General features: G+C 50.7%; 1 protein-coding gene across 3 annotated transcripts; it reads left to right on the forward strand.

Annotated features, from left to right (window-relative positions):
- The first annotated feature begins 573 nt into the window (after positions 1-573).
- On the forward strand, positions 574-11,407 carry ASB13 (ankyrin repeat and SOCS box containing 13). 3 transcript variants are annotated; one of them, XM_080361138.1, is made up of 8 exons: positions 574-668; positions 3,755-3,942; positions 5,101-5,251; positions 6,841-6,975; positions 7,730-7,894; positions 8,794-8,985; positions 10,265-10,419; positions 10,781-11,407. In XM_080361138.1, exons 1-7 carry the CDS (start codon positions 626-628, stop codon positions 10,390-10,392), a joined length of 1,002 nt encoding a protein of 333 aa, XP_080217264.1. In that variant the 5' UTR covers positions 574-625; the 3' UTR covers positions 10,393-10,419; positions 10,781-11,407. The 3 variants fall into 3 exon arrangements, with proteins under 3 accessions (XP_080217264.1, XP_080217263.1, XP_080217265.1); XM_080361137.1 differs by having other exon boundaries at positions 10,265-11,407; XM_080361139.1 differs by lacking the exon at positions 7,730-7,894 and having other exon boundaries at positions 10,265-11,407.
- The last annotated feature ends 1,390 nt before the right edge of the window (positions 11,408-12,797 follow it).

Consider the following 12,797-nt stretch of genomic DNA (forward strand, 5'->3'; position numbering starts at 1 on the left):
CACACCAGTGCCCCCAGTACCCCCACACCACTGCCCCCAGCACCCCCACACCACTGCCCCCAGCACCCCCACACCAGTGCTCCCAGTACCCCCACACCAGTGCTCCCAGTATCCTCACACCAGTTCCCCCAGTAGCCCCCCAACTGCACCCGCAGTACCCCCACAGCACTGCCCCCAGCACCCCCACACGAGTGCTCCCCCTATCCCCACACCACTACTGCCAGTACCCCCCTACTAGTGCTCCCAGCACCCCCACACCGCTGCTCCCAGCACCCCCACACCAGTGCCCCCAGTACCCCCACACCACTACCCCCAATATCCCCACACCAGTGCTCCCAGTACCCCCACACCAGTGCTTCCAGTATCCTCACACCATTGCCCCCAGTACCCCCACAGCACTGCCCCCAGCACCCCCACACCATTGCCCCCAGCACCCCCACACCAGTGCCTCCAGCACCCCCCACCAGTGTCCCCAGTGTCCCCAGTTCCCCGCCTCCCCGCCCGGGCACTACAACTCCCGGCGGCCACCTCGGCCGGAGCCGGGCCCGGGATCCCGGAGGCGGAGCGGGGCGGAGGAGGCCGGCGGAGGAGAGGCCGGAGCCGGCGGCCCCGGCGGGCCCGGGCCATGGCGAACCCCGGCGGCGGCGCCTCCCTGCGGGGCGAGATCAGTGCGTGGGGGGCCCGGAGCGATCGTGGGGTTCATGGGCACGGGGGATGGGGTTGGTCTGCAAGGGAGAGACGAGGGCGGGTGTTAGCGACGGGGTTTGGGGGTGGGAGGATGATTTTGGGGGTGGAAATGATGGTTTTGGGGGTGGAGATGATGATTTAGAGGGCGAGTGGTCCCTCCAAAGGGAAGGGATAAGAGGAGGGTGAGGATGCTCCTGCTTCTGGGCATGGGGAAGCATTGGAGCAGATCAGCGTGGCCCCCGCGCAGGGATGACACACAAATTCGTGACCCTAACCCTAACCCTGACACACAAATTCGTGAAGTGTTTCATGTATTTTTGTCCGGAGAGACTTTATTGCGGCTTTTCAGTACCTAAACGGGAGCTACGAGTTGGCTGGAGAGGGACTTTTCACAAGGGCGTGTGTTGTAGGACAAGTGGTGACGGCTTGAAATTGAGAGAGGGGAGATTTAGATTAAATATTAGGAAGAAATTCTTCACTGTGAGGGTGGTGAGACACTGGGACAGGCTGCCTGGAGAAGCTGTGGATGCCCCAACCCTGAAAGTGTTCAAGACCAGCTTGGACAGGGCTTTGGGCAACCTGGACTGGTGGAAGGTGTTGAACTAGATGGTCTTCAACACAAACTGTTCTGTGATTCTATGGAGAGTTACCATTGTTCCTTCATGAACTAATGTGTGTGTGTGATCTGAAGAGGCTGTTTTGGGGAGCTGGAGGAGGGAGGATGGCTCCTTCCTTGGAGGGAGATGGTGGGTTGGAGCCATGCAGCACCCCAGAGGGCCCAAATGCTGCCTCTCAATGGGTTCCCCCTGCGTGGCTGGAGGGGACAGAGCTGCTTGGGCACCTGCTGAGGAATCCTGCGCGTGGGATGGGGCACAGCAGGCTGGTGAGACCCCCTTGTGGTGCTGGTCCAGCTCTGGGTCCTCAGCACAGGACACACATGGAGAGGGGCCAAAGGAGCCACAGGAATGACCCGAGGCTGGAGCAGCTCTGCTGGGAGGACAGGCTGAGAGAGTTGGGGTGTTCAGCTGGATAAGAGGCTCCAGGGAGACCTTATTGTGGCCTTTCAGTGCTTAAAAGGGGCCCATAGGAAAAATGGGACAGACTTTTGAGCAGGGCTTGTTGTGACAGGACAAGGGGTGATGGTTTTAAACTAGAGGAGGGAGGTTCAGGCCAAACATGAAGAAATTGTTGGCCCTGAGGGTGGTGAGAGCCTGGCCCAGGTTGGCCAGAGAGGTGGTGGATGAACCATCCCTGGAGACACCCCAGGCCAGGCTGGATGGGGCTCTGAGCAACCTGAGCTGGTGAAGATGTCCCTGCTCATGGCAGGGGTGGCACTGGGCGAGCTTTGAAGGTCCCTTCAACCCAAACCTTCTGTGATTCTATGACTCTGTGACAAGCCTGGCCGTCTGCCCTGTAGATGGTCAGCAGTAAAGACCGTGGGACGGACCTCAGCAAAGACCATTGCGAGGACAATTCTGTGCTGCGTGGCAGGTTCCACTGGTAGGGATGCTCTCAAATTGCATCAGGAACCATTTGTTTTCCCCTCGTTGTGCTGCAGCTGGTGAAGCAGAGAGTAACACTTGACCATGAGACATGAGACATGGCTGTGCCATGGATTTAGGATGTCCAGCCCTTGCCGTGTTCTTCCCTACTGCTCCATCACCTGGGTACAGCCGGCTGGATGTGGGACCCACATCCACAGGAATTGATGATACTGTCTTTCACATGCACTTGCCACGTAAGGAATTGTGCAGTAGGAGAGACGAAATTTGACGAGTGTGCAGTTGGCAGGTTTGGGGTTTATTTTGGGCTACATAATAAGCCCTTAATGAAATGCTGCTGGAACTTGTTCTTCTTCTCAGTCCTGTTGGTGATGAAGTGATGCTGCTTGGTGAGCTCCATCCTCATCTGGACTTCTTGCTTCTCCTGACATAAACCATGAGAAGCTCCAGTGAAGGAAAAACATCCTACATAGGGATATTGGCAAAGGGAATGAGGATTAACAAGCAAATAAAAAGTGATTCCCCTTCAGGGGGTGGTTTCAGTCCACCATAAACCTCAGCCTCATGTTATTCTTCAGGTCTGCTCCATTCTTCATAACCACTGGCTTGTGTTGGCATTTACTGGTTTGTGCTGGTAAATAAAATGCTGCGTTTAGGGACGGAGAAAGAGATGGTCAGTCCAAATGGAATACATTACAAAGTATTTATTTTTTAAAAAAAGAAGGCAAATCATCCTTTTTCTCCCACTCCACAGATGTAAGTGCCTGCCATGCAACAGGGTTCTTATAGAGATTTATTCAAAGGGGAGGAACTGTAGCTGCAAAGTCTGTTTTACCAGTGGATTTTAGTATTGACTTATGTGCATACAGTACCACACAGCTCCTATAAACCCTGCTTTCACAGGGCACCAAGGCTTGTGTTTTCTCAGAGAGGATGCATTTCTCCTGCTGAAGGTTGTGTGGAAATCCACTGGGCTGTTCTTCACTCCTCGCTTCCTTTATAATGAAACACACCTGAAAGAAGGTGACATTGTCCACTAGTGCTGGCAAGCGAAGCCCAGACTTGCCCCATTTAGGTGTAGATGCTCAGTGAAGGCATCAAAGCTGGGAACTTAATTGGCAAAGCTCCGTTTTGACTTTTTGGGAAGATATTTTCCAGTTGGGCTGAGTTGCTTTATGAAGGTGTCCTGTTTCCAGTGATTGTAGATGGAGGACGGTGCTCTTAACGCTAAATAGTTAAGAGCTCGCTGGGATGAATCTGGACCTAACAAATGCTGCTGGGGTTTATTTGGATAAAGTTTCGAGCAAGTCCCATGAAGCATTTCAGAAACTGTAAAGAACAGTCCGTGTGAGGGCAGCGGTCAACAGGGAACCCCTAAATGTGAACGGGGGATGGTTAACATTTTAAATTTTATGATATAAAATCATGGGCTTGCTGAGGAATAAGCTTCTCATTCCCAGCTCTCTCTTCTGGCCCATCTTCCCCGTCTGCTTTTCTCCAGCGCAGAGATGATTTGCTCCACGTGTATGGTTTTATTCATTGTTTATTTATTCTCTCCTCTCTAGGCTTCTGGGCAGATCGAACACCAGTTCATGAAGCAGCCCGGCGGGGGGAAATCCTGCAGCTGCAGCAGCTGATAGAGAGCGGAGCCTGCGTCAACGCCGTCACCTACGACTCTATCACCCCGCTGCACGAGGCGAGTCTGCGGGGGCAGACGCAGTGTGTGAAGCTCCTGCTGGCTGCAGGGGCCCAGGTGCGTGTTCGGGTCTGATCCAACCAGCGTGTGCCCAGGTGGCCAAGAGGCCACCAGCATCCTGGCTGGGACCAGCACTGGTGTGGCCAGCAGGCCGAGCAGATCGTCCCTATGCTGGGACCTGGGGAGGACAAACGCCAATCCTGGGGGCAGTTTTGGGCCCCTCACGCCAAGAAAGGCCTTGAGGTGCTGGAGCGAGTGGAGAGAAGGGAACGGAGCTGGTGAGGGGCTGGAGCACAAGTGTGATGGAGGCTGAGGAACCTGGGGGATTCAGCTGGAGAACAGGAGCTGAGGGGAGACCTTCTGATCTCTGAACTGCCTGAAAGGAGCTTGGAGCCAAGGGGGTCGGGCTCTGCTCCCCAGGAACAAGCGCCAGGAGCAGAGGAAATGGCCTCAGGTTGCGCCAGGGGAGGTTGAGGTTGGATGTGGGGACCAATTTCTTCCCCAAAGGGCTGTGGGGCATTGGAACAGGCTGCCCAGGGCAGTGCTGGAGTCACCATCCCTGGAGGGGTTGAAAAGTCACATAGGCAAGGTTCTCAGGGACATGATTTAGTGCTAGAGTTAGGTTATGGTTGGACTCGATGATCTTGAGGGTCTCTTCCAACCAAAATGATTCTATGGTTTAGAGGTGGACTTTGCAGTGTTGTGTTAATGGTTTGACTCAACGATCTTAAAGGTCTTTTCCAACCAAAATGATTCGATGACTCTATGATGTCTGAAGTTATTTCTGGGATCTGGATGCTCCCCATCTAGCTCTAGGTTCTTCTTCATCACCATGGGCTTTCTGGACGGTCAGCAGGACTCTTCAGAGGGTCTCTCTCCTCACTATCAACAGAGCCTGGGGTGACTAGAAATCTCATTTAAATGACTTAAGATTCTAGATCTAAATGGGTTGAATCGAGGGGCCAGAAGAGGATCGGGGGGACATGTCGTTTTCAGAGAGAGAAAAAACCATAATGATGGAAATAACACCTTGAACTTGTGACATTAACGTACATCTCTGCCTGAGAGTGATGAGAACAGCGCAAGCCACATCGCTGGTCATAGCAACCAACTCTTTCCTGAGTCCAAACTACTTCTAGAGTTAAAAGAAGTATATTAGAGGGCACGGCCACGCAGCAGCCTGCGGGTACTGAACGTTTTTGTTCTCCCTTGAAGGTGGATGCCAGGAATATTGATGGCAGCACCCCGCTCTGCGACGCCTGTGCCTCGGGGAGCATCGAGTGCGTCAAAGTGCTGCTGTCCCACGGCGCCAAGGTGAACCCTCCGCTTTACACGGCGTCTCCTCTCCACGAGGCCTGCATGAACGGTGAGCCCGCCTGGTCTTGTCTTTATATGGTTATTTGCAGCTTGGAAACAAACCAATAAACCCACAAAAAACCAGCCAACCAAAAAAAAAGCACAAACAAAACAAAAAAAACCAAACCAAACAAAAAAACCCCCAAAACTAATCAACCAACCCACCAAAAAACAACAGTAAAACCCACAAAACAAAACAACACCCAATGAAGGCAGCTGCCAAGTATCTTAAATTGACCGTAAGCTGTTGTTGCTCATCTGGACCTTACAGCTTGTGAATAGTTGAGCCTCGCGTGGGCACAGCTTCCTCTGAATGCAGAACGCAAAGCTCTGTGGTGTCAGCTGAATAAAGACGTTCCTTGTGCTGGGTGCTTTTATCTCGTGTGATGGCCACGGGATAAGATATCAGGGAGATAAAGCACCAGCATCTTTGTGCTCTGGTAGAAAACCTTGGGCCAAACCAGTAGTTTTTGCGAGCAGAGGGGAGTTTGCATCCCTTTCCTCTGAGTTGAGATGGGATAAATTGTTCTGATTAAGACATGAGACTGATTTAATTCGGTGGTTGTGTCCCAGCCCTGCCAGTTGTTCTGAGCTGCTGGATGAAGGCGTCAGGTGGGAAGGAAGTGCCAGGGACAGTTGGGCAGCATTGATGCCCATGTTGCTCCTTGTCCCTCTCTCAACCTTTTCCAGCTGGAGGGGCCTTTCCAGGGTGTAAGAGAAAACCACGGGAGCCAAAATAATGTTCCAGCTGGCACGTGCCAGCTCCTTTCTGCTCCCTCATTGTCTGCTCAAGCCTGTCCTGGACGTTTGGATCTGGGTTATGGAGTAAGAGCGAGAGTCAAGGTGACTGTGACAGCAGCAGGGGCGGGGGAAGCAACAGGGGGTTATCTGAGTGTTAATTCCTCCCCTGAACTTACGCTTGCATGGCTGCACCAGCAGGAAAGCCGGGATGTGAGCGCGACGATGTCCCCGTTACATGATCGTGACCAAATCTCTGAATCATTTTGTGCCTCAGTTTCCTCTCTGTAAGATGTGATACCTCTTCTCTCCTCCCCTTCGCTCATTTTGTTATATGCTGTCCTGGACAGTTTCCCTTTGACTGTGAAAGCTGTGGGAGACGGAATTTTTGTCAAACAAGTAATTACATGTGAGCTCTTGGTTAGTTTTTCCTCATTAAGCCTTTTTCCCAAGGCCCACTGATGACTGCCCGCTTTCTGTTAAGTCACATTATTAGCATCAGAAAAGTAAAGCTGGAGTGGGCTTGAAGGTGATCTAATCCACCCAGGGCAGGAGCAGCAATACAAGCAGCTCCATGAACAACAGATAATTCAGCGCACACCCTTAAATTCAGGTTTGTTTGACTTGACTCCTTGCAAGACCTGTTATCTCTAGCTCTGTGCCGTGCAGATGTGACACTGTTTCTTGTGTCCTGCTCTCCTTCTTGGTCCTACAGTGTATTATGTTGGCTCAGAAGCATTTGTATTTCGCAGCTCTCGCCCCAAATATTAAGCAGGCTGTTTGTCAAGCTGATCTCAGCATGCCATATGCTCTCGTTTGACCTGGATTCTTTCTTTTGACGCAATTCTTCTCTTTCTAAAGGTAGCTCAGAGTGCGTGCAGCTCCTCATCGACGTCGGCGCGAACCTGGAGGCTCACGACTGCCATTTCGGGACACCCCTGCATGTGGCCTGTGCCCGGGAGCACCTGGACTGTGTAAAGTTGCTGCTCAAGGCAGGTACGGAGCAGCGGGGTTTGCTGCTGGGTGGGCAGGAGATGGGCTCTGTGAGCAGCGTTTCCCCTCACTGCTCTGCAGCAGCGTTCTTGTCGAAGGGCTTATTCATTTATCCATTCATGGTACAATGTAGGTGACAAAGGTGAAAGGTTTGGCCTTTATATGAGCAAAGCTTAATGTTTGAGCACGTTTTCAGCCTATGCTTGTCGATATCCAGTTTGTGATGTTCCCAGTGATGTTCCTGTTCTCTTTGTACCAGCACTGGTGTGGCCAGCAGGCCCAGGGCAGTGACCGTCCCTGTGCTGGGACCTGGGGAGGCCAAACCCCCAATCCTGGGGGCAGTTTTGGGCCCCTCACGCCAAGAAAGGCCTTGAGGTGCTGGAGCGAGTGGAGAGAAGGGAACGGAGCTGGTGAGGGGCTGGAGCACAAGTGTGATGGAGCGGCTGAGGGACCTGGGGGGTTCAGCTGGAGAACAGGAGCTGAGAGGAGACAGGGACACAAAGAAACGGCCTCAAGTTGCGCCCGGGGAGGTTGAGGTTGGATCTGGGAACAATTTCTTCCCCAAAGCGCTGTGGGGCATTGGAACAGGCTGCCCAGGGCAGTGCTGTAGTCAGTTGAACAGATGCAGATGAGGTTCTCAGGGACATGGGGCAGTGCCAGGGGTGGGTAACGGTTGGACTTGATGGTCTTGACCATCTTTTCCAACCAAAATGATTCTATGATTCTTACTAAAATCCAAACCACTTTTTCCCCCTAGAACAAAGTTTCAGCTTCTTCCCAAAAGCGGCATCGACTGCTGGACGCACGTTCAGCTTTGGTAGCACCGTCATGTGTTTTTGGATGGGTGCGAGGGAGAGATGTTTGAGTTTGACGTTGTACAGAAAACCAGCGGTGAAATCACCTCATTCCTCAGGGACGTCTGGTTAGTGTTATGCCCAGATGAATTTGCTGGATGTTCGAGTCAAAGTTCTGCACTCCAGGTTTCACATCCCAATTTTCTTGCTGCTGCCTTTTGAGGAATTTGGAGTTGGAGTTCTTCTCCTTGCATGGACTTACAAGGAGGAGATTTATTTCACTGAGTGTTAATGATATAAAAATTACACATCTGAGCTAGTTTGTTTCCAGCCTCTCGGGTTCCCTGTCTTGGACACCCGTTAATTGATTCCCCAGAAATTCCCGTTTCTCCTCATTAATTATAAGGACAGTTTAGTGTGGCTACACATATCTGAAAGTCCATTGTTTGAATTCAGTGAAGTTCAGCTCACCTCTGCTGAAAAAGCCCATTGATATTAATAAACTATGAATAAAATGCAAGGACTTTTTGGAGGGATTGAAAGGACCTTTTGCTGTTAGCTTATAAAAGCCAAACTTAGCAAAAAGCTCCTTGATCCTGCATTAGTGTCTGAGCTGCAACATTTCACGGGTCTGGGGTATTTCTGTTAAAATAATTAGCAAAGTTGTCACTGTTTGTCTTGAGTGGGAACGTTCCATTGAGATGACTGGGAACGGCTCTTTGCTTTGGACTGCACAGATTCAGGAAGCAATCCTGAGTTTCACACTCAGCGGCTCATTTACTCAATACCATGGACTAAAATCCTTTCTCTGCAAGGAAAACACAAAACCAGAGAAGAAAACTCACGTGCTGCCAGCACTGAGAACTTGTTCAGGAGTTTGGTTTCCTGTTTGTGCTGTTTTGTTTGGATCTCGTTCCAGCTGCTTGTGTGTGTTTGAACAGCGATTATTTTCCCCTGGTCGAACTCATTACGTTTGGGTCAAGTGAGGCTTTTATGAACAGGTTTGGTTTTCTCTTTCTGGCCTCAGGGGCAAACGTGAACGCTGCGAAACTTCATGAGACAGCCCTCCACCACGCGGCCAAAGTGAAAAACGTGGATCTGGTGGAGATGCTGATTGAATTTGGAGGAAACATTTACGCAAGGGACAACCGAGGGAAGAAGCCGTCGGATTACACCTGGAGCAGCAGTCCCACAGCAAAGTGCTTTGAGTACTATGAAAGTAAGTGAGATACGATCCCCTGCCCCGGAGATTTGGTGACTGCTGACTCCAATGCACCACGTCATGGTTCTTGATCCGCTTTGATTTTTATATCCCTGATCATCTTCCTGTAAAGGTGCAGAGTTGTTGGTGGCACACGTACGCCAGCTGGCTGTGGGCTATAGCTCTGCTTAATTGTGGTTGAATGACAGTGGTAAGATGGTCCAAATCGTGTCCTTCCTGAATTCAGGTCCCTCTCATGTGTTAGCATCAGCATTTATGCTTTGATGCGTTAAGTCAGGTCAAAGAAATTCCCTGGTTGAAAACTAATTTCATTTGGGGAAGGGAATGTGTTAAACTTTAGCTGTGCTGGCTGTCTGATTTTGGAGGAGACATTTGACTGAGGTTTGAGGATGGCTTTAAATCAACCTTTGTCTTGGTTACCCGTAAAGGACCTCAGAGCAGTAATTCACAAACCCTTCTGGGCATTTGCAAACTGCTGCTGCACTGGGTGATCCTAAAAATCCGAGAATCATAGAGTGGTTTGGGTTGGAAGGACCTTTCAAGACCATAGAATCATTTTGGTTAGAAGAGACCTTTAAGATCATGGAATCCAACCATTAGCCCAACACTGGCACTACCCCATGTCCTTGAGAACCTCATGTCCGTCTGTCCAACCCTCCAGGGATGGTGACTCCAGCACTGCCCTGGGCAGCCTGTTCCAATGCCCCACAGCCCTTTGGGGAAGAAATTGTTCCCACATCCAACCTCAACCTCCCCTGGCGCAACTTGAGGCCATTTCCTCTGCTCCTGGTGCTTGTTCCTGGGGAGCAGAGCCCGACCCCCCTGGCTCCAAGCTCCTTTCAGGCAGTTCAGAGATCAGAAGGTCTCCCCTCAGCTCCTGTTCTCCAGCTGAACCCCTCAGGTCCCTCAGCCGCTCCATCACACTTGTGCTCCAGCCCCTCACCAGCTCCGTTCCCTTCTCTCCACTCGCTTCAGCACCTCAAGGCCTTTCTTGGCGTGAGGGGCCCAAAACTGCCCCCAGGATTGGGGGTTTGTCCTCCCCAGGTCCCAGCACAGGGACGGTCACTGTCCTGGGCTTGCTGGCCACACCAGTGCTGGTACGAAAGCCCGTCCCTGGGCTGCTGTGGGAGGTTAAACACTCGCAAGCAGATCCAGGTTTGCGTTCACGGCGGGGACGACGCCAGGTGTCACCCTTGTGGGAGGTCCGTGCTCTGTGGGAAGATCAGCCATCTGCTGAGCTGCAGCTCTAACTTTGGATCCTCTTTTCTCCTTTTAGAAACGCCTCTGAGTTTGTCGCAGCTCTGCAGAGTTACGGTGAGGAAAGCTGCCGGGCAGCGAGCGCTGGAGAAGATCGCCAAGCTAAATATTCCTCCGCGATTAATCCAGTACCTGTCCTACAACTGACAAGGGCGAAGGTGGCCAGGAAGGACGGTATCTTTAGCTCCTGCAGTATGAATTATCTGTCTCTTTCTCTTCTACCTCCCCCCCAAGAAACTCCTTTTAATTTAAGCGAACTGGTGTAAATAGTATTTACGAGGCAGCACTGCACAGCCCTTCCTCTTCATCACTGGCAGACTCAATAGCACTGGCTTAAAATTGTAACCTCTCCTGGGGTGATCTGTTAGACTGTCACTATGTTTGAGGCTGTAACGCTCTTTGAGAGGGATTAATCTCGCCTAATTTTATCTGTCTCTAGCTTAAAGGCATCCCCGTACGATCTCGCCAGGCTCCCTTTGCAGTCAGTGAAGGGAAATAAATACTTCTGGAGCGTGATTCATCTGTCCTGTTTTAGATGCCCGCGCTGGGATGACACAATATTCCTGGGGAGCGCCTGTCTCTGCTGGCTGCAAAGGGATTTAGAGGTGATGCCCTCGGATCCAGACATCTGTGTTTCCGTGATGGGAGCCCTGGATCCCACCTCAGCGTTAATAGCTCAAGTGACGACAGCTTAATGCCAAGGGACGAGGCTTGAGAGACCCACATGCTCTAGTTGGAGGCAAATTAAGTCCCCAGCAAGCCCAGGACTAATTAGAGGCACTGTAACCGGTTATTGACTTGCCATGAGCGTCAACAGGCTTTGGCTCAACACCAGCAGCGAGGACAAACTGCTACCAGGTCAGAGGTGGCTTTTTCTCGCTGAAGGTGACCCAGCTCTTACTGTAATGTTCCTCTAGGATGTCACCATGTCTAGCTTTCAAGCCTAAGCAGGTCTCTGTGCACGTCCAAGGTGGCTGGTCCCAAACAATACTTCTCCGCTTGCTCTGAGCTGCTGTGGCCACACTCGGCTGGTTTTATGTGCAATAAGTGGCCGAGCTGCTGCCCGATGACGCCCAAAGTCTGTTGAGGCCACATCCCAGAGGTGTCTACCCACCCGTGAAAGGCTTTACCTTGGGTTTTGAGACTTTTATTTTCCTTTTTTACCCTGTTTTGAGTTTCTCGCTCAACGCTGGAGCCTCTCCAGAGGTTGGCAGTGGGATCCAGCCCTGAGCCGTGTGCTGGAATCCTTTGGCTTCAGCAGGTGCGACTGCAGCTTTGTCCATCGGCGATTTCACCCTTCAGGGTGACATTTGTATGAGCAGAGGCAAAATTGTCATCTGCCTTCCAGATGAGACGTTACGTGTTGTCTGAGTGCAGTAACCTACGGGATACGTGGTACCGAGGGGATGGAGCTCCCTGATGTCCCCGTGGAGAGTCTTATCACTGTGATGTGAGCAAATTCCTCCTATGAATGACAGCAAAGATTAAAAAATCCGCTATCTAATGCGGCACGGAGCTAATTCAGGGCTCTCAACGTTCTTCATGCTGTGAATTAATGCTTGAGAGCAAATGACCACTTATCTGTCGCCTGCAAGACCTCCTGCTCCCCAGCCAGCACAATGGGGCTCAGCCTCAGCGGGGACAGGGAAAATAATAAAATACAATGAAAATAAAATAAAACAGGGTTGAAGAGCTGAGGCGGAGCTGAATGCACTTTAATAGTGACCAGCAAATCACTTGTTTGTTTGTTCCCCCTCACACCCCTTTGTTTGTTTGTTTGTTTGCTGTGCTGTGTCATATAGGACAGGACAGAAGAATTGTCAAGATCCTGCTCTTTGGGAGATTGTCTCTTTATAATTCTGATTTTTGTGTTTAAAGTATTGGAAAGGTGAAATTACTAAGAAGCTCAGGGAAGCCCTAGAGGTGTTTATTGTGGGATTCATCCCTGTGATTGATCGGATAAAGGTTTTGTATTGTGTCTTACAAGAAAAGCTTCCTCTGCCCAACATGCATGTCCTTAGAGATCAATATGTATTAGGAAAGTGCACCTTTTGGTAATCTGGGGTGAAAAACCTTCCCTCTTGGTGCAAATTCCAATCCCTTGTTAGGTTTCTAGTTTTAACATTGCTTAAACTGGTGGAATAATGAAATGCTAAAGAAGTTTCCAGTGTAAAAACAAATGACACCTTGAATAACTGAGAATAAAATTACAAGTTCCTATTGACATCATCTTCATATTTTTCCCCTTCTCTTTTAGGTCACCTCTCTGGTAGGTCTTAAAGTTTGGTTATTTTATTCTTTAATCTCTTTTAAGAGGTCGTGCTGATCAATGTGTGCGTCCACATAGGACTTACCAAGACAGCTAAAGCACCTCTGATGTGGTGGCAATATTCAGAATCGTTCAGTAGCCACTTTCTTAAGATATCCACATGGAGCATCCGTGTCTGGAGGGAAAAATGTTCTAGGAAAGTCCTTGGGGAGCCAACAAGCTAAAAACCAACACCCGAGTCATTCACCAGTGTGCCGTGGTACCGAGGCAAGTGATGGTTTTA

Source organism: Nesoenas mayeri (assembly GCF_963082525.1).
Source record: "Nesoenas mayeri genome assembly, chromosome: 1".
Lineage (NCBI taxonomy): Eukaryota > Metazoa > Chordata > Aves > Columbiformes > Columbidae > Nesoenas > Nesoenas mayeri.